This window comes from Oncorhynchus gorbuscha, linkage group LG13, assembly GCF_021184085.1.
Source record: "Oncorhynchus gorbuscha isolate QuinsamMale2020 ecotype Even-year linkage group LG13, OgorEven_v1.0, whole genome shotgun sequence".
Taxonomy (NCBI): Eukaryota; Metazoa; Chordata; class Actinopteri; order Salmoniformes; family Salmonidae; genus Oncorhynchus; species Oncorhynchus gorbuscha.
The window spans coordinates 71,053,583-71,079,779 of NC_060185.1; the positions used below are offsets into that span (position 1 = coordinate 71,053,583).

At 47.3% G+C, this 26,197-nt stretch overlaps 1 protein-coding gene across 1 annotated transcript in view; it reads left to right on the forward strand.

Moving 5' to 3' along the window:
* Positions 1 to 26,197, forward strand: part of LOC123993471 (ankyrin repeat domain-containing protein 50-like) — a 41,525-nt gene that overhangs the window by 9,025 nt on the left and 6,303 nt on the right. Inside the window, exon 3 of the mRNA XM_046295647.1 lies at positions 7,705 to 7,940. Within this exon, the coding sequence (XP_046151603.1) occupies positions 7,705 to 7,940 (236 nt within the window). The remainder of the gene's footprint in view (positions 1 to 7,704; positions 7,941 to 26,197) is intronic.

The following is a 26,197-nucleotide window of genomic DNA, read 5'->3' on the forward strand; positions in this document are numbered from 1 at the left end:
TATGAAGGCACAGTTCTTGTAAAGTTGGATCAGTACCTGTACTCTGTTTTTGTACTTTGTAGTACTTATTGTACTTTGCAGTACTTATTGTACTGTTGCCTAGAAGGTTGGGGACTGCAGAGGGGCAGTCGGGGGGAAAGAAGAGGATGCTAATCGAAGATGAAAGTGCCGCGCGCCCTTCATGTGGTGCACGGCTGCGGAAGACTCACTGCAGATTAGGCCACGTTTTAAAGGATGCCGCTGTGGCGCGTCAGGCTCAGCCCCAGACAGCCAGAGAGACGGTCTCAGTGGCTGCAGCTATGACTCAGCATTCTGGAGCCAGCCCCTCTGTCCACGTCGCTTTAACTTGGCATACAGGGGCGGTGGGTATGGGAGTGGGTGTTATGACAACAAATAGCCCAAACACGTTCATCGGATCCCCTTTGCGTGTTTGCATGACGAACATATTATATGTTAACTGAGCTGCTGGCTGCACACACTTTCGGAAATGTGGAGGGTCGCTAAGTGATGTGAAATGAAAGCCCCGGCAGATTTTATTTTGTGCTTTCAGAGGATGTCAATTCGGCAATGCCGTGTGGGATATGCCTACTTCTGTCTCGCGCTGACGGGAGTGAATGGGAGGGAAGGAAGTTGCATATGCTTTGTCTGGCACATGATGTTTTCTTGTGTGTCCTCATCAGGATGAAATACAGGAGACCCTCTCATTGCCCCCACAGGCTGCTTCGTCAGACATTTACCATGCTGTGTGTGTACTGTGTAGCGTGTCCCAGAGTCCAATTTTAACATAAGTATATACGTAGGGGTAGGAGGTTAAGAAACTAAGATTTAAAGTGGGCTTTTTTGAACAGAAACCGATCTGGTCTCTCTCTCGTCAGCAGGAAGCAGATTGTGCAGTCAACCTTTCCACCTGTTCTTGGTTATGGTGATACTATTTATCAAAGTGAATCTGCCTCTACCATTAAAGCCCTGGATGCCGTTTTATCACTGGAGACAGTTTCATCACTCATCACTGTATTCTTTACCAAAAGATTGTCTGGACCGCTTTGAAGTCACGTAGATCACATCATTACACTCTTTTTATTTACGAAAGGCCTGCTCCACAAACTTCCGACTCACCTTACATCACTGTTAAGATTTCAAATGAAAAGTGATCAAACCCCTTCACAGGGTTGATTCACTCTGGAGACTCCTTTGACATCTAGGGAGTTAGGTAGATCCGTTGCGTGTGGAATGATATACAATGCACTTTAAAATGGAAGGAATTGGTGCCTCTAGGGCATTTCAGATGGATCTTAGGGAAGTTTTTTTTACTGAAGAATGTGTCTTGTTTTTTTATGATTTTTTTTAGCTTTTTGTGTGTGTTGTCCTGTATAATAACGTCTAGTTCAGTGTGTATATGAATGTGTAGTTTCACGTGTTTATTGTATTTTGATGTGTATTGTGGTGCTATACAGGGATCATCTGGAAAAGATGCATTGGGTGTCAGCATTGACTCCCTGTCAAAATAAAGGTTTAATCAAATTTGAAAAGAAAATTGGTCTGGGAGTTGGCAGGAGGAAATTTCAGATCCCACTGACATTGATGAATCACTGGCAGCCTGGCCGAGAATGCACACCTTACCACTAAGAAACGTATATCATTTCAGGGGTTAGTGTAGGGAATAAACCTGTTTGTGATCAATCAACTATCTTAAAAAACTTAAAAGCACCACATTTAAATACATTTTCTGGTTATGCCAAATTGGACTCATGTTTAGTTTTTTTTTGCTTCGTTTGAAATAGATGAATTCCAAAGCACAAAGGATGTTGTTTTTGTGTAGGTTATTGAATTGTATAGGCTAACCACTCCTGTCTTTACCTTGTATTGCATGAACTGTCTCTAGAGTACTGTTTACGACAGCTCTAGACCTCTCCCTTTTCTAAGAGGTCTGCAGAAAATAGATTTTGCAACATCCATCAACTCATTACCAGATTCCCGCTTTTGTCTGTCTGTAAGCCAACTAATTTGCTGTTTTCACCTTGACTCAAGTTACTGCTAACTTGTAGCCACCTAGTTTGCCATTTTCACCTTGAGTCAAGTTACTGCTAAGTTGTAGTAGCCATTTATACATACATTTAGTCTTCCTTCTAGAGAAAAACACTTTGTCTAAAAGCCCACATTCAGTAAACCCAGTCAACCAATCCATGACTCCTTGCTACTGCAGGGAGGAGGGGGGAATCCCATGGAGATATGAATTGTGGGCAGAATAGCTTTATGCCAACAAAAAAAAGATCTTGATAAACTGTGCAGTTTATCAGAAAATGTCAGAAATGGTTTTGTACTTGCAGAGACTTGTGGGTTGTGGAGATGCAGTTGTTTGAGCGTTAGAACTGTTTGGACTTTGTTCTGCAGCACCAGTAGACATGTCTGAGATCCCCATTGCTTTATACTCTAAATGCGTTGCTGTACTTTCTTGACTCCTCTTTGACAAAATGCTAGTATTGTTCATTCCAGCATAGTTACCAATTCACCTCTGTATACATACAAGGTGAAAAGTCCTTCATTTGTTTATGAAGCATTCAGCTGAAGTCTCCTAGAGAGCAATAGTAATGGTGTCTTTTTGTAGACACTAACGGAGGCTAACTCCGCCATGGCTCGTTGGCCAAAGCCTATGGGGGAAATAAAACATTTTTGGAGGGGTAAACGTAGAAACTAAGGTCTGCGGTAAACACAGGCTTAGGAGATTTGTGACCAAATACTTATTTTCCACCATAATTTCCTACAATGTGATTATCTGGATTTTTTTTCTTCTCATTTTGTCTGTCATAGTTGAAGTGTACCTATGATGAAAATTACAGGCCTCTCATCTTTTTAAGTGGGAGAACTTGCACAAATGGTGTCTGACTAAATACTTTTTTGCTCCACTGTATATGAACTCATCGGTCCCGAGAATGGACTTCCAGAAACCTTCAGGTTTCTCCAGGTGGTCTCTGACAAAGTTCAAATGGGCCGTTTGGTTCTTTTTTGACAGCAGAGGCTTTTTCCTAGAAACCCTCCCATGAATAGCATTTCGGTTCAGTGTTCTTATTGTTGAAGCACAGTTACCGGAGATGCAGCAAGGGAGGTCTGCAAATCTCTAGATGTTATGTTTGGGTTGGCTTTTACCTGATTTACTATTGTTCTTGAGGCTCTTGGGGATATTTTGGAAGGGTGTCCACTTCTAGGCTGAGTTGCTGTCACTGTAAATGCTCTCCATTTTCCATTTGTAAAAAGTGGACTGGTGGAGCTGAAATCTTTTTGAGATGATTTTATAGCCTTCCCTAGACTGATGTGACCTCACTACCCTCGTCCTGATGTCCTCTGAATTATGCTTTCCTCTCGGCATGGTGTGCTTTGCATTCACCTGGATGGGTCACGCCAAACTGACCAGGTTTCTTATCTATATTTATCAGAGTCTCGCCCAAACTCTTTCCTAATGTTCTCTCCTTTGATTGGTTCATTATTTACCCACCTGATTCTACTTACCTACTTGATTTAACCAATGTATCTTGGGGTTCACTTATTTTTTGCACCTACACTAATGATTTTTTAATTGAGTTTTTCTACTACATGCATGATTTCCTCTCCACCAGAGTTTCCCAAACTTGGTCCTCGGGATCCCACGGGGTGCACGTTTTTGTTTTTGACCTAGAACTACACAGCTGATTCACTAATCATCAAGCTTTGATCATTTGAATCAGCGGTGTAGTGTTAGCGCTAAAACCAAAACGTGAACCACTTGGGGGTCCTGAGGATCGAGTTTGGGAAACGCTGCTCTACACTAACTTATGGTATTGGTAAATATAAACCTCTTATGTCAGATCAAAAAGACTGGTTATGATTAAATTAAGGTTTCATGGTTAAAAATATATATATATATAGCAGCGCTGTGTGTGTATATATATAGATATATATTAGATCATTAGAATGCATTCAGCCAAAAGCCACAAAACACAGCTGAATGGATTTCTGCAAATAAGTAAACACCACGGGAGTCCTCTTACATTTGGGAACTTTACAGTCCTATTGATTAGTCCACATTTCTTGCTAACTAACCAACCTGCATCTCTAGCTGTAGCCACAGAAGAAAAATTCAGCCACTCGTCCAACGACATGACATTCCCCAGCAGCTAACAGTATCTAGCTGAAGTTAGACGCAGTGTTTTTTGCTCGCTAATGAGAGAGTTCCATCAGTGGATAACGTGGCTAATCGGCTAGTTTATGACTGACTTGAGATCATTGCCCTTGCTAGTTGAATTGTATTCACATTAGTTGGTTTTCTTTCCAAAATATTGAGTCATTGAAACTGAATCCCGAATGGCTGGAGGCAGCATACAATGTACCAGGCCAGCTGTGATTTACAACCTGATAGCAATATTTGTTGAACTACCAAAAAAAATGTATTGTGGTGAATTATGAGTCATGCATTGTACCGCATCCATCTATTCTGCAAACAATGCCCAACTCTAAGCCATGGAATGCTGAGTCAAATAGAACCTAATTTTAAAACCCTCATAAAATTGGTTTTGTAGCATAAACTGGGAATTGTATATTTTGGGCTGATGTGATTGTCTGTTTGTTTCATATCTACAAAGTAGTTAAAATGCTGTCAGTTCCACTTTATGGTATAAATTAATAACATGCATTTTCCAAATTCGGGGCTGGTTGCTTTTTCTCTGTCTATCCCCCTGATGGGGCATGAGTCAACTGTTGTCATACAGTCTTTTTCTGCTTGTAACGGCGTTCGTCTGTTGAAGGAAGAGAGTCGGACCGAAATGCAGCGTGTTTGTTACTCATGATCTTTAATGAAGAAAACGAAACGATACATGAAATAACTCAATACAAAAACAACAAACGGAACGTGAAACCTATTACAGCCTATCTGGTGAAACTACACAAAGACAGGAATAATCACCCACGAAATACAAAGCGAAACTATGGCTCCCTAAATACGGTTCCCAATCAGAGACAACAAGGATCACCTGACTCTGATTGAGAATCGCCTCAGGCAGCCAAGCCTATACAACACCCCTAAACAGCCGTGATCCCAAATACTACAAACCCCAATACGAAAAACAACATATAAACCCATGTCACACCCTGGCCTACCCAAACATATAACAAAAACACAAAATACAATGACCAAGGCGTGACACTGCTAAGCTCTCCTGACTCTGCAAAGAAGCTGAGCAGGCTAAATGGACTCTCTAAAGGAAGAAATTCAGGTGCCCCCGTTCAAATGGATTCTCCTAATGAAAAGTCGTTCGTTTTCCACTGTGGCACTGTATAACGCTAGTAGCTATTGCTTTTCAATGGGGTCTCTGCAGTGAGTCGTTGACTCACCTGCAGCTCTACTCCATTAATAGAATGGTGTCATGGCCGGACATGTATATTGGACTAGAGCCAGTCTCCCTGCGCCATTGCATGACGGGGGAAATTTCAGGCTCAGCGCCCACTCCATAAAAGCGACTCAGTAAATTTGTAAGACGCGGGCACGGTGCCCAGTGCTGACTGTCGGCCCAGACATCTTCACTAAACATCACAGTGAAATCCACTTTGCACAATGTGGCCGGGCCGTGGAAGATGGGGGACCGCAGCGTAACAGATGGCGGGTGCATTAGGCTCGTTTCACGTTCTCTTTCTTTCCAAAATGATAATGGGCCTCAGCTATTGGCATATTTTGAGGGTGTAATACAAAAGCCCCAAATAGTTGGTGTTAAGGTCTGAGGGACAGGATGCGTCACAAATACACTCATCATAGGCTGAGGTACTTAGGAAGGGAGTCTGGCACTCATCCCATTGTTGTGTTCATTTCAGGCCCCTGACCCCTTCCTGCAGGAAAGTCAGTTGTCAACAGTTCTGAAAGCAGTTGATTTTTAGAGAAAGAATGGCTCTTTGTCTCGTAACAAGGCCTGCATTGCTGTCGCTGTGAATTTGTTCGTCTCTGCAGTAGTTTGGAGCACACAAACTCTGCAGATGGACATTCCTCTTGGCTGGTTTCCCTGCCTGTACTGCAGATTCGATGTGGGGCTGCAGTCGTCAGAAAGAGCGATCAGCCATTTTTCTCTGAGATGGTGCGATGTAATGATGGAGCTTGAAGGTTGATGACTGCGCATTACCCTCCCTTTCTTGCACTTGAGAAAATGAGCTGCTGGAAAATAGAGGATTGGAGGGCAGGTTTGGCTGAGAAAGTGTTTGCTGAGCCGTTGGAATTGCATTCTGACTTAAAGTAACATTTAAAACACTCTAATTTGGGGATCAGCGAGGGCATGCATAACTACGGGCTGTTTTAGCGGTGGTGGGAATTTACAACAGCAAAATAACAGTTTCAACACAGGAATCAGGTTGGGTTAGCAGCTCTGTACACAGGCACTAAAGTCTTGCCAGCACAAACATGTGGTTGGAAAATAACGGGAACAAATACAGGGCTGACATCATGGCATTTATGCACACAGTCATACTAGGCATTATCATTCCAGCAAATGGGATCTTCACTTTTCCCTTTGGCTTGCACGCTTATGTTATGTCGATACAGCATTTAAACCCTTTGGGTTTGTGAGTATAGCTGAGTGTTGGTTGTTTAATGCTGTACATTATTCACAGTGCATCCAGGCTGTTTTAATGGGTGTGTGTGTGTGTAGGCTCAAACACTGACAGGGATTTTTAACGACTCTCAAATAATTTCCCTGACTTTTTAAGACAGTTGTCGTCCATGAAAGCATGGCTTGTCTTCATTTGATTCATGTGGACCTGCTCGGTCTGTTTTCAATTGAAATTCAGTTATTTTCTCTCACATTTTCTCTCAGCAGACAGCTAATCTAGAGGATTGAGTCTATATGCAGTGTTGTACAGTCTATATGCAGTGTAATACAGTCTATATGCAGTGTTATACAGTCTATATGCAGTGTTATACAGTCTATATGCAGTGTTGTACAGTCTATATGCAGTGTTGTACAGTCTATATGCAGTGTAATACAGTCTATATGCAGTGTTATACAGTCTATATGCAGTGTTATACAGTTTATATGCAGTGTAATACAGTCTATATGCAGTGTTGTACAGTCTATATGCAGTGTAATACAGTCTATATGCAGTGTTATACAGTCTATATGCAGTGTTATACAGTCTATATGCAGTGTAATACAGTCTATGTGCAGTGTTGTACAGTCTATATGCAGTGTAATACAGTCTATATGCAGTGTTGTACAGTCTATATGCAGTGTAATACAGTCTATATGCAGTGTAATACAGTCTATATGCAGTGTTATACAGTCTATATGCAGTGTAATACAGTCTATATGCAGTGTAATACAGTCTATATGCAGTGTAATACAGTCTATATGCAGTGTAATACAGTCTATATGCAGTGTAATACAGTCTATATGCAGTGTTATACAGTCTATATGCAGTGATGTCTGTACTGCAGATTTCAATTCCCTAAGGGGTTTCAGTTTTAGAGATTGCATTTGCACTGTGAAGGCAGGTCAAGGGCCTGAAAGTTAAACTGTTGATTGAGAGAAAGTTTCTAAGATACAATCAAACGTTTGATACAGACTGACATTAAATCAATTTTTGATGTAGGTGGACTTTCATCCTCACCTTTCCTCAACAGTATCAACTTGCTGTGGGAAGCGTTAGGTGCGAAGAGAGATTTCTAAATCTGTCCTCTTCTATTTTGCCCTACAGGTGTGTTCTCCTCCCACTCTTGAGCGCCAAGCCGCCTCAGCAGGCCCTCTTCCTCCTGGTAGACTCTATTGACGAAGGCTGTCAGCTGGGTGAGGGGGAACAGAGGTCTTCAGGTTCAGGCACCCCCAGAACCATCGCTGAGCTTCTGGCCAGCCACCATGAGTTCTTCCCACCCTGGCTCCTCCTCATCTGCTCAGCACGCCGACAGAACAGGGCCATCACCAAACTGTTCACAGGTCTGAGTAAATTTGTTCGGGTACCTTTCGGGTTGGGTGATAGGGTTCTCATCAGGTTTTGAAATACTTTGTTTTTTATTTCTTTTGGGATCCATATGGTGAGGCTTATATACAGCAGTTGGTATATGTTGTTTCGTATATTCACGAAATGAGTCATTTTCCACCAAATGGAAACATGTATCGCAGAACACATTTTAGTTCCCTTTAGACAACACACATGGCCACACAAACAAACAATTCACGGGAATGTGGCATCTTGTATTGACACTAGTCTGCCACTTGTGGCTCCTTGAAGAATAAAACTTCCTCTTAACTGCTTTTGTTTGCATACATTAAGCATATGTTTCTCCGGAGATATATGGATTTCCTTTGGGTTTTCTGTAAGGTAATCATAGTAAAAGCCTTTTCAGTTACATTTAAACTCTTACTGAGCAGGTTATGCCATTTTCTTCTGGAGTACAGATTATTCCACTCCGTGTCGTGATAAATGTCAGCCTTTTCGGCAACTATTAAACAAAGCACATGTCATGCTGTGCTTCCAGCCACGTCGGCTCAGCGAATGCTAATTCCGTATAGATTTTAACATCGTGAAATGCTAAAAAGATTAGGTCCTGCCACAGAACGCTTAAATATCACGGTGTCTTGCGAAAACGACTACTGCTCTCTGTGCCATGACAAGCCGAACTAGCGGCCATTATCGAGCTGTCAGAATAACAGCCCACTATTGGGTGATGAGCAGAGAGGCTGGCATAACATTAATCGAACCAGTAAGAGAGTGTGGGTGTAATACCCGCCGCAGAGCCTGCACTGTTGTGTCCCCTTCAGCTCTCCAAACACAATATGTGGGAGATTCGGATGCCCTCCTGTTGCTGCTTGAAACATCATGTAAAACCCCATTTAAAACAGCCCTGTTTATTCTGTGCTCTATTCAGAAAGTGGTTGCCAAATGCAATTAAGGTTTCTTGCTGAATATAATTCCTATGCTATGCTAGTTTAGGTATTACTGGCTGTGGGCAGGGTTAACGCAGGGAAGCTGGCAGTTTTGAACAAGACGATGTACTGATTCATATTCTGCCACATAACTGCAAATGTTAATAAGATGGGCAAACAACTCAAGAAATGTCTAGAGAGATTCAATCGTATTTACATGCGCTGTATGAAAACACATTTCTTTCTTGAGCACAGTCAAGGACTTTTGGAATCGTGAAAGGATAGGGTTCTGGACGCCTGCCCGAAAGCTCTTCTATGGCACTGTTTTGTTTTGTACGTCGACAACATGAGCAGGAATTTGAGAGAGGATTCTTAAATCAATATTTTGACCCTTGCGTGGACCAGCCATGCCAATTCCGATGGACATGAAATAGATATGAAATTGAAATGTAAGCGTTGCATCGAGATAATCAAACGTAATAGTTGCTGGAGGGTCTGCAGAGGCATTCAGTTCCCATTACACCAGTGACCTGGCCCCCCTGCCTAACAGTATTGATCTAACCGAACACAGCGGCCGATTAATCATAGCTCTGCCATGTCTCCTTTCCGTACTGTCCTTAGCCCACAGAACACACAGATGGCATTGCACACATTGACGTGAGTGGAATGCTTTGTCTGATTTGCATACTATTTTAAACGTTTCCGTTATTCCATTCATCATGAGCGGAAAGGTATCAGACATTTGTGATTTTGCCCCCAACCGTAGATCCGTATTTGTGGATTTCATGAGACATCAATTGTTGGGGATGGAATTACTGCTGGTATATGCCACCAATGTAAATCCCTGATGATAATCCTCGTCAGGAAGTTGCTTCCTGATGATTAATAGTGATATTAATGATTACTGGTATTTTTACTTACAGTTGTTTTGATATGGTTCCATTGAGCAATCCGATAAACAACAGTTATCTCTTGTGTTTTCTGTTTGACTCCCGCCCTCTCGATCCCTTTAGTTGTCACTATGATAAGGGCCAAGCCCATGTCATAGCCTTCTGTCACTTTAAACGCCCCACGGAATCATAAAAACAGCGAGATACGTTTTACAGACGGAAAATGAACATGTCACACATGTGTTTTGAAATGCTGCTAGCTGTTGTAACAGTCACAGGATCAGAAGTCTACACACCCGATAAAGTGGCTTGTGCTTCTGAGTAATAGGTTTAGCATTCACAGAAAGCAAAACTCAAGAGTTTCTTGACGTGGTCAAGCCATTCATTTTGGTTTAGTCTGTGTTCATTGTTCTGTGTTTTCCACCCCATCAGCAACCGTTCAGCTCTGCAGCCTCCCACACACATGCACGCTTTCTTGATCGCCCATTAGACACACCCACTTATTTTAACCGCTGTGCGAATACTCACAATTCCCATAGAGCTTGATGAAAATAGACCACAAGACTTACAGAGTATCAAATTGAGTCGAAGCGTACACTAAAAATAGTCCTCTGTATTGTTTACGAGGCCAGTTTGTGTTGGCAGAGTACTGCCAGAGTGCACCGTCACGCTCTCTGTAAAGCGACCGCATGCGCCTATTGAAAATAGCACTTCTGTCCTGAGCGGAGGAGGTGTTTGTAGCCCAATACACGCTGTTTTGTGGTTGTGGGAACTTTGTGGTCACATGAATATAGTGAAGATTGAGTTTGGAGAATAACTTCTGACCAAAAGGTCATTGGGTAGGCCACCATTCAGCTCCAATGGTCCTGGAGAATATTTTGGATGGTATCCCTAAAAATGTTGCCATGGAATTTGACTCATGTATCTCAAAATATATATATATATATTTTTTTCTCTCTCTCTCTCTCTCTCTCTCTCTCTCTCTCTCTCTCTCTCTCTCTCTCTCTCTCTCTCTCTCTCTCTCTCTCTCTCTCTCTCTCTCTCTCTCTCTCTCTCTCTCTCTCTCTCTCTCTCTCTCTCTCTCTCTCTCTCTCTCTCTTTGTCTTGAAGGTTAACATAATCAGGATTTAAGCTGAAAGAGCTTCTTCCCGGACTGTCTGATTACCTTACTATGTTTGCCGTGCACTCTTTGTAAACAGCGGACAGTGAAACAATGTAGTCTTGACTGAAAATGACTGACTAATCATGTGAAAACTCATTGGGAATGCATGATGAAGCCCTGTCTTGTTTCCCTGTCAGAGTACAGTAGAACGGTAGTGATGGATACCATCTGTCCAATAAAGTTTTCAGTGGAGTATTGGCTGACACACACAGTATGGTGTTCTCTTTTTGGCCATGTATAGCAACAGGATTTTAAGACGTACATATTTCAGTTTTTCACCCAGGAATGGTGGCTGGAAGCCTAAACCCTTCCAGGGGACATTCTTCTGCCCTCCATAGGGAAATAATGGTTCACTTGTTCATTACTTTATCGAGACAACATTTATCCATTGGGCACAAATCACTCCCATAACTCATGTCTACCACATATATACCTGTTACTCCCCCCATGCTTGTGTGTCACCATTTATGCTGCGTCCGTTCTCTGAAACGGTGGTTTTATCAGCAGCTTTTGTTTCCTTCTTACGTCTCTTCAGAGAGAGACTGTAGTCCACCCTAGTGAGGAGCTATAGTCCACCCTAGTGAGGAGCTGTAGTCCACCCTAGTGAGGAACTGTAGTCCACCCTAGTGAGGAGCTGTAGTCCACCCTAGTGAGGAGCTGTAGTCCACTCTAGTGAGGAGCTGTAGTTCACCCTAGTGAGGAGCTGTAGTCCACCCTAGTGAGGAGCTGTTGTCCACCCTAGTGAGGAGCTGTAGTCCACCCTAGTGAGGAGCTGTTGTCCACCCTACTGAGGAGCTGTAGTCCACCCTAGTGAGGAGCTGTAGTCCACCCTAGTGAGGAGCTGTTGTCCACCCTACTGAGGAGCTGTAGTCCACCCTAGTGAGGAGCTGTAGTCCACCCTAGTGAGGAGCTGTAGTCCACCCTAGTGAGGAGCTTTAGTCCACCCTAGTGAGGAGCTGTAGTCCACCCTAGTGAGGAGCTGTAGTCCACCCTAGTGAGGAGCTGTAGTCCACCCTAGTGAGGAGTTGTAGTCCACCCTGAGTGAGGAGCTGTAGTCCACCCTAGTGAGGAGCTGTAGTCCACCCTAGTGAGGAGCTTTAGTCCACCCTAGTGAGGAGCTGTAGTCCACCCTAGTGAGGAGCTGTAGTCCACCCTAGTGAGGAGCTGTAGTCCACCCTAGTGAGGAGCTGTAGTCCACCCTAGTGAGGAGCTGTAGTCCACCCTAGTGAGGAGCTGTAGTCCACCCTGTAGTGAGGAGCTTTAGTCCACCCTAGTGAGGAGCTGTAGTCCACCCTAGTGAGGAGCTGTAGTCCACCCTAGTGAGGAGCTGTAGTCCACCCTAGTGAGGAGCTGTAGTCCACCCTAGTGAGGAGCTGTAGTCCACCTAGTGAGGAGCTGTAGTCCACCCTAGTGAGGAGCTGTAGTCCACCCTAGTGAGGAGCTGTAGTCCACCCTAGTGAGGAGCTGTAGTCCACCCTAGTGAGGAGCTGTAGTCCACCCTAGTGAGGAGCTGTAGTCCACCCTAGTGAGGAGCTGTAGTCCACCCTGTAGTCCACCTAGAGGAGCTGTAGTCCACCCTAGTGAGGAGCTGTAGTCCACCCTAGTGAGGAGCTGTAGTCCACCCTAGTGAGGAGCTGTAGTCCACCCTAGTGAGGAGCTGTAGTCCACCCTAGTGAGGAGCTGTAGTCCACCCTAGTGAGGAGCTGTTAGTCCACCCTAGTGAGGAGCTGTAGTCCACCCTAGTGAGGAGCTGTAGTCCACCCTAGTGAGGAGCTGTAGTCCACCCTAGTGAGGAGCTGTAGTCCACCCTAGTGAGGAGCTGTAGTCCACCCTAGTGAGGAGCGTGTGAGCTGTAGTCCACCCTAGTGAGGAGCTGTACCCTAGTGAGGAGCTGTAGTCCACCCTAGTGAGGAGCTGTAGTCCACCCTAGTGGGGAGCTGTAGTCCACCCTAGTGAGGAGCTGTAGTCCACCCTAGTGAGGAGCTGTAGTCCACCCTAGTGAGGAGCTGTAGTCCACCCTAGTGAGGAGCTGTAGTCCACCCTAGTGAGGAGCTGTAGTCCACCCTAGTGAGGAGCTGTAGTCCACCCTAGTGAGGAGCTGTAGTCCACCCTAGTGAGGAGCTGTAGTCCACCCTAGTGAGGAGCTGTAGTCCACCCTAGTGAGGAGCTGTAGTCCACCCTAGTGAGGAGCTGTAGTCCACCCTAGTGAGGAGCTGTAGTCCACCCTAGTGAGGAGCTGTAGTCCACCCTAGTGAGGAGCTGTAGTCCACCCTAGTGAGGAGCTGTAGTCCACCTAGTGAGGAGCTGTAGTCCACCCTAGTGAGGAGCTGTAGTCCACCCTAGTGAGGAGCTGTTGTCCACCCTAGTGAGGAGCTAGTGACGGGGTAGTCCACCTAGTGAGGAGCTGTAGTTCACCCTAGTCCACCCTAGTGAGGAGCTGTTGTCCACCCTACTGAGGAGCTGTAGTCCACCCTAGTGAGGAGCTGTAGTCCACCCTAGTGAGGAGCTGTTGTCCACCCTACTGAGGAGCTGTAGTCCACCCTAGTGAGGAGCTGTAGTCCACCCTAGTGAGGAGCTGTAGTCCACCCTAGTGAGGAGCTGTAGTCCACCCTAGTGAGGAGCTGTAGTCCACCCTAGTGAGGAGCTGTAGTCCACCCTAGTGAGGAGCTGTAGTCCACCCTAGTGAGGAGCTGTAGTCCACCTTAGTGAGGAGCTGTAGTTCACCCTAGTGAGGAGCTGTAGTCCACCCTAGTGAGGAGCTGTTGTCCACCCTAGTGAGGAGCTGTAGTCCACCCTAGTGAGGAGCTGTTGTCCACCCTACTGAGGAGCTGTAGTCCACCCTAGTGAGGAGCTGTAGTCCACCCTAGTGAGGAGCTGTTGTCCACCCTACTGAGGAGCTGTAGTCCACCCTAGTGAGGAGGCTGTAGTCCACCCTAGTGAGGAGCTGTAGTCCACCCTAGTGAGGAGCTGTAGTCCACCCTAGTGAGGAGCTGTAGTCCACCCTAGTGAGGAGCTGTAGTCCACCCTAGTGAGGAGCTGTAGTCCACCCTAGTGAGGAGCTGTAGTCCACCCTAGTGAGGAGCTGTTGTCCACCCTAGTGAGGAGCTGTAGTCCACCCTAGTGAGGAGCTGTTGTCCACCCTGAGGAGCTGTGAGGAGCTGTAGTCCAGGAGCTGTAGTCCCTAGTGAGGAGCTGTAGTCCACCCTAGTGAGGAGCTGTTGTCCACCCTAGTGAGGAGCTGTAGTCCACCCTAGTGAGGAGCTGTAGTCCACCCTAGTGAGGAGCTGTAGTCCACCCTAGTGAGGAGCTGTAGTCCACCCTAGTGAGGAGCTGTAGTCCACCCTAGTGAGGAGCTGTAGTCCACCCTAGTGAGGAGCTGTAGTCCACCCTAGTGAGGAGCTGTAGTCCACCCTAGTGAGGAGCTGTAGTCCACCCTAGTGAGGAGCTGTAGTCCACCTTAGTGAGGAGCTGTAGTCCACCCTAGTGAGGAGCTGTAGTCCACCCTAGTGAGGAGCTGTAGTCCACCCTAGTGAGGAGCTGTAGTCCACCCTAGTGAGGAGCTGTAGTCCACCCTACTGAGGAGCTGTAGTCCACCCTAGTGAGGAGCTGTAGTCCACCCTAGTGAGGAGCTGTTGTCCACCCTACTGAGGAGCTGTAGTCCACCCTAGTGAGGAGGAGCTGTAGTCCACCCTAGTGAGGAGCTGTAGTCCACCCTAGTGAGGAGCTGTAGTCCACCCTAGTGAGGAGCTGTAGTCCACCCTAGTGAGGAGCTGTAGTCCACCCTAGTGAGGAGCTGTAGTCCACCCTAGTGAGGAGCTGTAGTCCACCCTAGTGAGGAGCTGTAGTCCACCCTAGTGAGGAGCTGTAGTCCACCCTAGTGAGGAGCTGTAGTCCACCCTAGTGAGGAGCTGTAGTCCACCCTAGTGAGGAGCTGTAGTCCACCCTAGTGAGGAGCTGTAGTCCACCCTAGTGAGGAGCTGTAGTCCACCCTAGTGAGGAGCTGTAGTCCACCCTAGTGAGGAGCTGTAGTCCACCCTAGTGAGGAGCTGTAGTCCACCCTAGTGAGGAGCTGTAGTCCACCCTAGTGAGGAGTCTGTAGTCCACCCTAGTGAGGAGCTGTAGTCCACCCTAGTGAGGAGCTGTAGTCCACCCTAGTGAGGAGCTGTAGTCCACCCTAGTGAGGAGCTGTAGTCCACCCTAGTGAGGAGCTGTATTCCACCCTAGTGAGGAGCTGTAGTCCACCCTAGTGAGGAGCTGTAGTCCACCCTAGTGAGGAGCTGTAGTCCACCCTAGTGAGGAGCTGTAGTCCACCCTAGTGAGGAGCTAGTGAGGAGCTGTAGTCCACCCTAGTGAGGAGCTGTAGTCCACCCTGGTGAGGAGCTGTAGTCCACCCTAGTGAGGAGCTGTAGTCCACCCTAGTGAGGAGCTGTAGTCCACCCTAGTGAGGAGCTGTAGTCCACCCTAGTGAGGAGCTGTAGTCCACCCTAGTGAGGAGCTGTAGTCCACCCTAGTGAGGAGCTGTTGTCCACCCTAGTGAGGAGCTGTAGTCCACCCTAGTGAGGAGCTGTAGTCCACCCTAGTGAGGAGCTGTAGTCCACCCTAGTGAGGAGCTGTAGTCCACCCTAGTGAGGAGCTGTAGTCCACCCTAGTGAGGAGCTGTAGTCCACCCTAGTGAGGAGCTGTAGTCCACCCTAGTGAGGAGCTGTAGTCCACCCTAGTGAGGAGCTGTAGTCCACCCTAGTGAGGAGCTGTAGTCCACCCTAGTGAGGAGCTGTAGTCCACCCTAGTGAGGAGCTGTAGTCCACCCTAGTGAGGAGCTGTAGTCCACCCTAGTGAGGAGCTGTAGTCCACCCTAGTGAGGAGCTTTAGTCCACCCTAGTGAGGAGCTGTAGTCCACCCTAGTGAGGAGCTGTAGTCCACCCTAGTGAGGAGCTTTAGTCCACCCTAGTGAGGAGCTGTAGTCCACCCTAGTGAGGAGCTGTAGTCCACCCTAGTGAGGAGCTGTAGTCCACCCTAGTGAGGAGCTGTAGTCCACCCTAGTGAGGAGCTGTAGTCCACCCTAGTGAGGAGCTGTAGTCCACCCTAGTGAGGAGCTGTAGTCCACCCTAGTGAGGAGCTGTAGTCCACCCTAGTGAGGAGCTGTAGTCCACCCTAGTGAGGAGCTGTAGTCCACCCTAGTGAGGAGCTGTAGTCCACCCTAGTGAGGAGCTGTAGTCCACCCTAGTGAGGAGCTGTAGTCCACCCTAGTGAGGAGCTGTAGTCCACCCTAGTGAGGAGCTGTAGTCCACCCTAGTGAGGAGCTGTAGTCCACCCTAGTGAGGAGCTGTAGTCCACCCTAGTGAGGAGCTGTAGTCCACCCTAGTGAGGAGCTGTAGTCCACCCTAGTGAGGAGCTGTAGTCCACCCTAGTGAGGAGCTGTAGTCCACCCTAGTGAGGAGCTGTAGTCCACCCTAGTGAGGAGCTGTAGTCCACCCTAGTGAGGAGCTGTAGTCCACCCTAGTGAGGAGCTGTAGTCCACCCTAGTGAGGAGCTGTAGTCCACCCTAGTGAGGAGCTGTAGTCCACCCTAGTGAGGAGCTGTAGTCCACCCTAGTGAGGAGCTGTAGTCCACCCTAGTGAGGAGCTGTAGTCCACCCTAGTGAGGAGCTGTAGTCCACCCTAGTGAGGAGCTGTAGTCCACCCTAGTGAGGAGCTGTAGTCCACCCTAGTGAGGAGCTTTAGTCCACCCTAGTGAGGAGCTGTAGTCCACCCTAGTGAGGAGCTGTAGTCCACCCTAGTGAGGAGCTGTAGTCCACCCTAGTGAGGAGCTGTAGTCCACCCTAGTGAGGAGCTGTAGTCCACCCTAGTGAGGAGCTGTAGTCCACCTAGTGAGGAGCTGTAGTCCACCCTAGTGAGGAGCTGTAGTCCACCTTAGTGAGGAGCTGTAGTCCACCCTAGTGAGGAGCTGTAGTCCACCTTAGTGAGGAGCTGTAGTCCACCCTAGTGAGGAGCTGTAGTCCACCCTAGTGAGGAGCTGTAGTCCACCCTAGTGAGGAGTTGTAGTCCACCCTAGTGAGGAGCTGTAGTCCCCGAATAGCAACACTGCAGAAACTATTACACTCAACGGAACGACTTGATTAGTGTAGTGTCAACAACGCAGCCACTGCCAGCTAGCCTACTTCAGCAGTACTGTATCATTTTAATCATTTTAGTCAATAAGATTCTTCCACCCTAGTACGAGCTTAACTTTCTGAACATTCGAGACGTGTAGTCCACTTGTCATTCCAATCTCCTTTGCATTAGCGTAGCCTCTTCTGTAGCCTGTCAACTATGTGTCGGTTTATCCCTGTTCTCTCCTCTCTGCACAGACCATACAAACGCTCCTCACCGCGTGGCCGCGGCCACCCTACTTTGGTGGTCCCAGCGAGGAGCTCGACCCACGTGGAGTTCCAGGTCTCCGGTAGCCTCTGGAACTGCCAATCTGCGGTCAACAAGGCAGAGTTCATCTCAGCCTATGCCTCCCTCCAGTCCCTCGACTTCTTGGCCCTGACGGAAACATGGATCACCACAGACAACACTGCTACTCCTACTGCTCTCTCCACCCGTCCGCCCACGTGTTCTCGCACACCCCGAGAGCGTCTGGTCAGCGGGGTGGTGGCACCGGGATCCTCATCTCTCCCAAGTGGTCATTCTCTCTTTCTCCCCTACCCATCTGTCTATCGCCTCCTTTGAATTCCATGCTGTCACAGTTACTAGCCCTTTCAAGCTTAACATCCTTATCATTTATCGCCCACCAGGTTCCCTCGGAGAGTTCATCAATGAGCTTGATGCCTTGATAAGCTCCTTTCCTGAGGACGGCTCACCTCTCACAGTTCTGGGCGACTTTAACCTCCCCACGTCTACCTTTGACTCTTTCCTCTCTGCCTCCTTCTTTCCACTCCTCTCCTCTTTTGACCTCACCCTCTCACCTTCCCCCCTACTCACAAGGCAGGCAATACGCTCGACCTCATCTTTACTAGATGCTGTTCTTCCACTAACCTCATTGCAACTCCCCCAAGTCTCCGACCACTGCCTTGTATCCTTTTCCCTCTCGCTCTCATCCAACACCTCCCACACTGCCCCTACTGAGGATGGTATCGCGCCGTCCCAACCTTCGCTCTCTCTCCCCCGCTACTCTCTCCTCTTCCATCCTATCATCTCTTCCCTCCGCCCAAACCTTCTCCCACCTATCTCCTGATTCTGCCTCCTCAACCCTCCTCTCCTCCCTCTCTGCATCCCTTGACTCTCTATGTCCCCTATCCTCCAGGCCGGCTCGGTCCTCCCCTCCCGCTCCGTGGCTCGATGACTCATTGCGAGCTCACAGAACAGGGCTCCGGGCAGCCGAGCGGAAATGGAGGAAAACTCGCCTCCCTAGTGCGGACCTGGCATCCTTTCACTCCCTCCTCTCTACATTTTCCTCCTCTGTCTCTGCTGCTAAAGCCACTTTCTACCACGCTAAATTCCAAGCTGCTGCCTCTAACCCTAGGAAGCTCTTTGCCACCTTCTCCTCTCTCCTGAATCCTCCGCCCCCTCCCCCCTCCTCCCTCTCTGCAGATGACTTCGTCAACCATTTTGAAAAGAAGGTCGACGACATCCGATCCTCGTTTGCTAAGTCAAACGACACTGCTGGTTCTGCTCACACTGCCCTACCCTGTGCTCTGACCTCTTTCTCCCTCTCTCTCCAGATGAAATCTCGTCGTCTTGTGACGGCCGGTCCGCCCAACAACCTGCCCGCTTGACCCTATCCCCTCCTCTCTTCTCCAGACCATTTCCGGAGACCTTCTCCCTTACCTCACCTCGCTCATCAACTCATCCCTGACCGTTGGCTACGTCCCTTCCGTCTTCAAGAGAGCGAGAGTTGCACCCTTCTGAAAAAACCTACACTGATCCCTCCGATGTCAACAATTACAGACCAGTATCCCTTCTTTCTTTTCTCTCCAAAACTCTTGAACGTGCTGTCCTTGGCTCAGCTCTCCCGCTATCTCTCTCTGAATGACCTTCTTGATCCAAATCAGTCAGGTTTCAAGACTAGTCATTCAACTGAGACTGCTCTCCTCTGTATCACGGAGGCGCTCCGCACTGCTAAAGCTAACTCTCTCTCCTCTGCTCTCATCCTTCTAGATCTATCGGCTGCCTTCGATACTGTGAACCATCAGATCCTCCTCTCCACCCTCTCCGAGTTGGGCATCTCCGGCGCGGCCCACGCTTGGATTGCGTCCTACCTGACAGGTCGCTCCTACCAGGTGGCGTGGCGAGAATCTGTCTCCTCACCACGCGCTCTCACCACTGGTGTCCCCCAGGGCTCTGTTCTTGGCCCTCTCCTATTCTCGCTATACACCAAGTCACTTGGCTCTGTCATAACCTCACATGGTCTCTCTTATCATTGCTATGCAGACGACACACAATTAATCTTCTCCTTTCCCCCTTCTGATGACCAGGTGGCGAATCGCATCTCTGCATGTCTGGCAGACATATCAGTGTGGATGACGGATCACCACCTCAAGCTGAACCTCGGCAAGACGGAGCTGCTCTTCCTCCCGGGGAAGGACTGCCCGTTCCATGATCTCGCCATCACGGTTGACAACTCCATTGTGTCCTCCTCCCAGAGCGCCAAGAACCTTGGCGTGATCCTGGACAACACCCTGTCGTTCTCAACTAACATCAAGGCGGTGGCCCGTTCCTGTAGGTTCATGCTCTACAACATCCGCAGAGTACGACCCTGCCTCACACAGGAAGCGGCGCAGGTCCTAATCCAGGCACTTGTCATCTCCCGTCTGGATTACTGCAACTCGCTGTTGGCTGGGCTCCCTGCCTGTGCCATTAAACCCCTTCAACTCATCCAGAACGCCGCAGCCCGTCTGGTGTTCAACCTTCCCAAGTTCTCTCACGTCACCCCGCTCCTCCGTTCTCTCCACTGGCTTCCAGTTGAAGCTCGCATCCGCTACAAGACCATGGTGCTTGCCTACGGAGCTGTGAGGGGAACGGCACCTCACTACCTCCAGGCTCTGATCAGGCCCTACACCCAAACAAGGGCACTGCGTTCATCCACCTCTGGCCTGCTCGCCTCCCTACCACTGAGGAAGTACAGCTCCCGCTCAGCCCAGTCAAAACTGTTCGCTGCCCTGGCCCCCCAATGGTGGAACAAACTCCCTCACGACGCCAGGACAGCGGAGTCAATCACCACCTTCCGGAGACACCTGAAACCCCACCTCTTTAAGGAATACCTAGGATAGGTTAAGTAATCCCTCTCACCCCACCCCCCTAAGTTTTAGATGCACTATTGTTAAGTGACTGTCCCACTGGATGTCATAAGGTGAATGCACCAATTTGTAAGTCGCTCTGGATAAGAGCGTCTGCTAAATGACTTAAATGTAAATGTAAATGTAGTCCACCCTAGTGAGGAGCTGTAGTCCACCCTAGTGAGGAGCTGTAGTCCACCCTAGTGAGGAGCTGTAGTCCACCCTAGTGAGGAGCTGTAGTCCACCCTAGTGAGGAGCTGTAGTCCACCCTAGTGAGGAGCTGTACCTTCTCTGCTCCGGCTCTGAATGGACCATTCTTTTCACCAAAGCCAGGTGACAGGCCTGATTTACCACCACTGACCAGAAATGAAATAGCAGGCCTCTCCTGCCCCCACCATAGCTCTCAGACCAGCCCTTGTCTGCAGACCCAAGCTTGGTTACGAGGGGCCGCAGAGCATAGGGCCCCTCCGAAAGAAAGTCAAAGCACTCAAACGTCTCCATCCCGGGAGTTGTTTTCTTCTTTTTGGTGCAAATGGAGAGGCCTCACTATATTCTGGCCAGCTGACAACACAAATATCGCTGTAAAGCATCGAGGACTGTTTATTTATTCTACACCAGGAGTGGAATGCTCCCCAAAGAGGGATGAAGATGGTGTTTGGATGACCTATCATTGACCAGCAGGCTCCACTGTCATGATATATTGTCATAGATGTAGGAAGCGTGGACGTAGTACGGGTGACGTAAAATCATTAGAAATGGGAGGGATGTCAGTGGAAGTGACCATTCAAATAACTTTGTGCTAGATATGTGGACCGCTTATTTGTCAGGAAGGTATTGCTTACAGAATGCACAGCCTCAACGGACTAAAATATCCTTAAAATCATTGTATTTGGTTGTTCTATGGTTATCGTCATAGTTGCCGTTGACTTCATAGTTGCTGAGTTGGTGTTTACAGATTGTGCATCAGGTTTGTATTCCTGTACGCTGGTTAGTCTCTGGGTCTGGGTGTTGAGCTCTACTTGGCTGTGCTGAAGACAACCCTAATCCCCCCCGAATGCTGTATTTACCACGAGCAGTCTGACAGCCAAGCAAATTACAGGTCTTCTGTGTCTGTGTATCTATGAGACCTTTGGTGTTGCACCGCAGAAACATGACTCAAGACATGGTTGAAGAACTCTGTCTCTTTTGCCTTCTAGGTGATGGCCTTCTGGAATGCAGCATGGCCCTGCCAACAATCCCCGGTTTCATAGAACAAAATTAGTATTCTCTTTAGGTTTCTGTATAGGCATGTCGGTTCTCGTTTCGATACAGGGATCTTTAATTAGGTCTTAATTTGATTTGAGGAAAATAAATGCCCTATAATTTCTGGCAAGCCAACGGTTCGCCTTGCAACGGGGGGGTAAAGCGTGCTAAAGACAGGGTGGTATGCCAGACTGACTCCGGCTCTCATGCCAAGAATAACTTTGCAAGTACCTGGGTTTTACAGCGAGCTCTGTGAACATCCCATGGGCTGAGTGTTACATCTGGTGCGTGGACATGGCTGAACAAAATGGTTCCAGACTCCCTGCTGCACACCGATAGCCGATAGAGGTTGATTTGAAGTGACGACAAATAAAACACGATTGGCATCCAAGGCCGGACACGTTACTCTGTGCCGAAAATCTGTGCCGAAAATCGTAAAGACTGGGTCAAAAAGGGCGGAAGATAGCTCGGCGGTTAAGAGAATTGGGCCAGTAACCGACAGGTCGCTGGGGCGAATCCCCGAGCCGACTGGGTGAAAAATGTGTTTATATGTGCCCTTGAGCAAGGCACTTAACCCTAAATTGCTCCGGTAAGTCACTCTAGGCAAGAGAGTCTGCGCTAATGACAATAAATGTCAAAGAATATCTATTAATTAGGTCATTAAGAGTTGAACCATGGCAAGATGCAACCAAAACAATACTGTTCTTTTTAGTAACTATTTTTTGCTGGTTAGGTCATGTGGTCAGGATAAATGGCAGGCTCTAGTTGTGAAACATAGTATCACCATCAGTTTAATGCAGGTTTTCAAAATGTCATCTGGAGGAAAAGGCTAGTCATTGGTGCAGCTGCATGCAAAAAGGAGGCTTCATGTCAATCCAGCTGTAGATATAGTGACCCGTTGTGGGTCGAAGACTGAGCTGAGCAAAGCCCCCCAGGTGTGCTGCCTTATGAATTCATCTCATACCACTATCCTGTAGTATCTCTGGCATTACAACACAGCGTTTCATTGGCTGGATATTTCCCCCTAATCAGTCTGCAGGCTCTGCAGTGTTTCACATAAATCATCTTTGATAGATGTATTCCTGCAGCGTGTGATGCGTTTTCATGCAGGTGGCTTGATGGGACCATTAGATTGTAGACTGTAATACTAGGCTGTACTAAATGGCCCGAAGTGTATACCTTTCAGTGTTCCCCAGTCCACTCAGTTACCACAACAGGTCTAACTGGAAGGTCTCCTCTCCCGTTTTGAAATTCAGGAGAGGACACGTTCGGACAAGACCCATTCAAGCTTGTGCCGCCAGGATTACTCTCTGCAAATGAATTGTTTGAATGTTTATGTAGTTGTTTCCAGTGGCACGTTTAATTCTGCTTCTCATGTCAGGATGCCGCGTAAGGACATAAATGGCACAGAAATCATTGACATAGTAATGTTTCTCCCAACAAATATACTTGAGTACAGTTACAGTTTTCATTTCTTACTTATTTTAAATGAATACCAACTTCCATCTATATTTCATTTCTCAATAACAAATAGACTATGGCATCTTTTCCGCAGTTCACTAACATTTACCTAATGTAATCAGCGTTCGAGCGTGCAGCAAACATTTTTCAAAATGAAATGGCAACTGAAGCTTTTAAGACTTATTTTTCTACAGACGGTTTGAGCAGAGTCTCGTCCCACATACTTGTGTTTGGGAGGCTGCCATTTTCGGTGTCGGAGCCAAGACCTCTGCAGCTGTTGGACGGGCGTTTGTCGAGTTGGGGGGGGGGGGGTTACGGCAGGCTAGAGCAGAGGAGCTAGGGTTTCTGTTTACCTTTTGGATCTTATGACTTAATATGGTGGTTCGCGAAGAATGTGACAAATTTGAGACGCTGTCGGTCAGAACCAGGTTCATGGGTCAGAACCTGTAACCACCCCCCACTCCATACACAACACCCTACCTCATTTGTCATCTGACAACGGTTCCTCATTTTGTATTGGACTGTGTCTCTCGTGGCTACTATCCAGTTCTGTAACGAGCAGCAGCTGGCTCAGAGGCCTGTACTCGGCGCTGCATCCCTGGCCTGATGAATGCGCCAGTTGTTGGTTGGCTAGCTGTCCCTCTCTGTTCAGACCCCTGCCATCCATGCTCGTACTGTTGCAGCCCCCCAGTTACAATTGACTGTGGTCCAGTTGACCTGGAAAAGTTTCAAGGTCTTGGCATCATGTCCTTGCCTGCAGTTAAAAGAAAACACGCTTCTTGAAAGGCCTGCGCAACATGAGTCATGCAGACCTCTGATAGCAGTTAATTGTGTAGCTAGTGACTACATCTGCTACTGCGATGAGCCGAAGTTGTTGCCTCAACTTTCTCTTGTGTTTATCTGTGCCACACGAGGAGAGCAATGATATTGCCACGACTGCACAGCAGAGTTTCAGGCCATATGAAGTGATGTCCGTGATGACTCAAGTGGGAATTGTAGGTCAGATTCCTCCATTTATAGTCATTTAATGAAAAGACCTCTGGTGTGTTCAGACAGGGGGCCCATGCTTGTTCATTTCTTTCTTTTCCTTTCTCTGGGTCTCTGGAAATGTTTTTAGGGATAATGCTCTATTTCAAGATGGCTGTGGTTAACTTGCTCTCTCTCTTTTCCTCCTCTGACTTTTCCACATCATCAGTGTTCATAATGTACATATGAACAACCGTGTAGGAACTGGGGGAGGACAGTAGTCTCTAAACTGTAGGAGAGAAGGAGTGCATTCGTTGTTCATCATTGCCCCGAGAGATAAATAACTGCTACAAGTTGCTATGCAGTGTCGTCTGATTCACCGATCCTCTGATGGCGGGTTACATGTGTCTAAATCAAACACTGAGATAACCTTTTAAAAGACAGCATGCTGAGGCAAAAGCTCCCGGCTGGCTAAAATGGACTTTTAGGTCATCAGTCGTAGATATCGTTCAGTCCCCCCTCTTAATGGCCTCTTCCTCCTCTCGGGCGGTGGGTTTCCTGTCTCCGATCCCGAATGCTTAGCGGAGAATGAGACTGAGGTGGAGCAGGAGGCCACAGGGCCTGGAAGAGGCAGTGGAAAATACTCTGTTGCTAAAAACATTGACTGACACACAGAGGCTTTGGGTCATTGGGTTCTAAGTAATATTATGGTGATCCTACTGTACTCTGTTATTAGTGACTACATTATGTAGGACAGATTAGCTGCATTGTTTTTTGTCGTTTCTGTTATAGCATGGAATGGTGTTATACCACAGATAGCCGTTTGTAATTATTAGGAATAGCATTTTATAATGTAGAACGTAATTAACCCTGACTTGCATGAAACGTTTTACATTCCTCAAGGATCGGTTTATTGCACATGTATGAGTACTGTCAGGTTCATGTGTCGAAAGCTACAATGACAATGATTAGAAGGGTGTGCCTCGTGTACCTACAGGTGTGGTTCCACTGCCTCTGTGTTGGATAAGGTTTCATAGTCTTATTAATGGAGGGCACAATGCCACAGGCTTTGTGATACTTGTGCACAGACCATCAAACCAACCCAGTTTGTAGTATTAATGGAGGGCACAATACCACAGGCTTTGTGATACTTGTGCACAGACCATCAAACCAACCCAGTTTGTAGTATTAATGGAGGCCACAATGCCACAGGCTTTGTGATACTTGTGCACAGACCATCAAACCAACCCAGTTTGTAGTATTAATGGAGGGCACAATGCCACAGGCTTTGTGATACTTGTGCACAGACAATCAAACCAACCCAGTTTGTAGTATTAATGGAGGGCACAATGCCACAGGCTTTGTGATACTTGTGCACAGACCATCAAACCAACCCAGTTTGTAGTATTAATAGGGCTTTGTGATACTTGTGCACAGACAATCAAACCAACCCAGTTTGTAGTATTAATGGAGGGCACAATGCCACAGGCTTTGTGATACTTGTGCACAGACCATCAAACCAACCCAGTTTGTAGTATTAATGGCACTGATTGATTCTGAGCATGTTGATTGTGTCTAAACGATGTAATTAGTCTCTGTCTAGAATCCTCTCAGATCCTTACTTTGCAATGTTTGTTTTATTTATTAAGGTACCTTCATTTAATTAACCCGGTTACCCTAACCCAGGCAGCAGGAAACGAGCCCATTTCTTCAGGAAACATTTAGAAGTGGCTTGTTTTTGATGATCTAGGCAATTAGATAAAAGAAAGGATTTTAACACCTGTTTCCCACAGCAGGAGGCTAGTTTAGAATTGAGAAATATGTCAACATTGAACGAGTCTCTTGTTTCCCCAGAAGGCCTAAGACCATGGGAACAGTAAATACATCTATGCGGAAATGCTTCCCCTGCCCTTGGGTGTGTAGCCTGAGCTAACTGCTTCAACATGAAGGAAGTTTCCCTCTACATGTCTGTTAGCCGTCTGGCATGGAGCTCATTTTCCCTATCTGGGAAAGGATTGCTACTGCACATTAGTGGGGTCATTCATTAAGACCCATGGTGATTTCTTTCTAAAGGTCTGGTCTGTGCATGTAGTCTGTTAATGAGTGAAGCAGTAGAGTTGTCTTATGGCCATTGGTGTACTATAAAATGGAATTGTCTCCCAGATGTTACCTACTTTGTGGCTTTTCTCTCAAATATATTACAGTACAGGTCTCAATGCATGTTTCTGAGGTATGTGAGGAGAGGTCATTTTAATTAATTAGTTGGGCCCTGAGCTTTAATGAATTAGTTGGGCCCTGAGCTTTAAGGATTTTGATGTGTATTGTATAAGAGAGTCGTATTTGCATACTT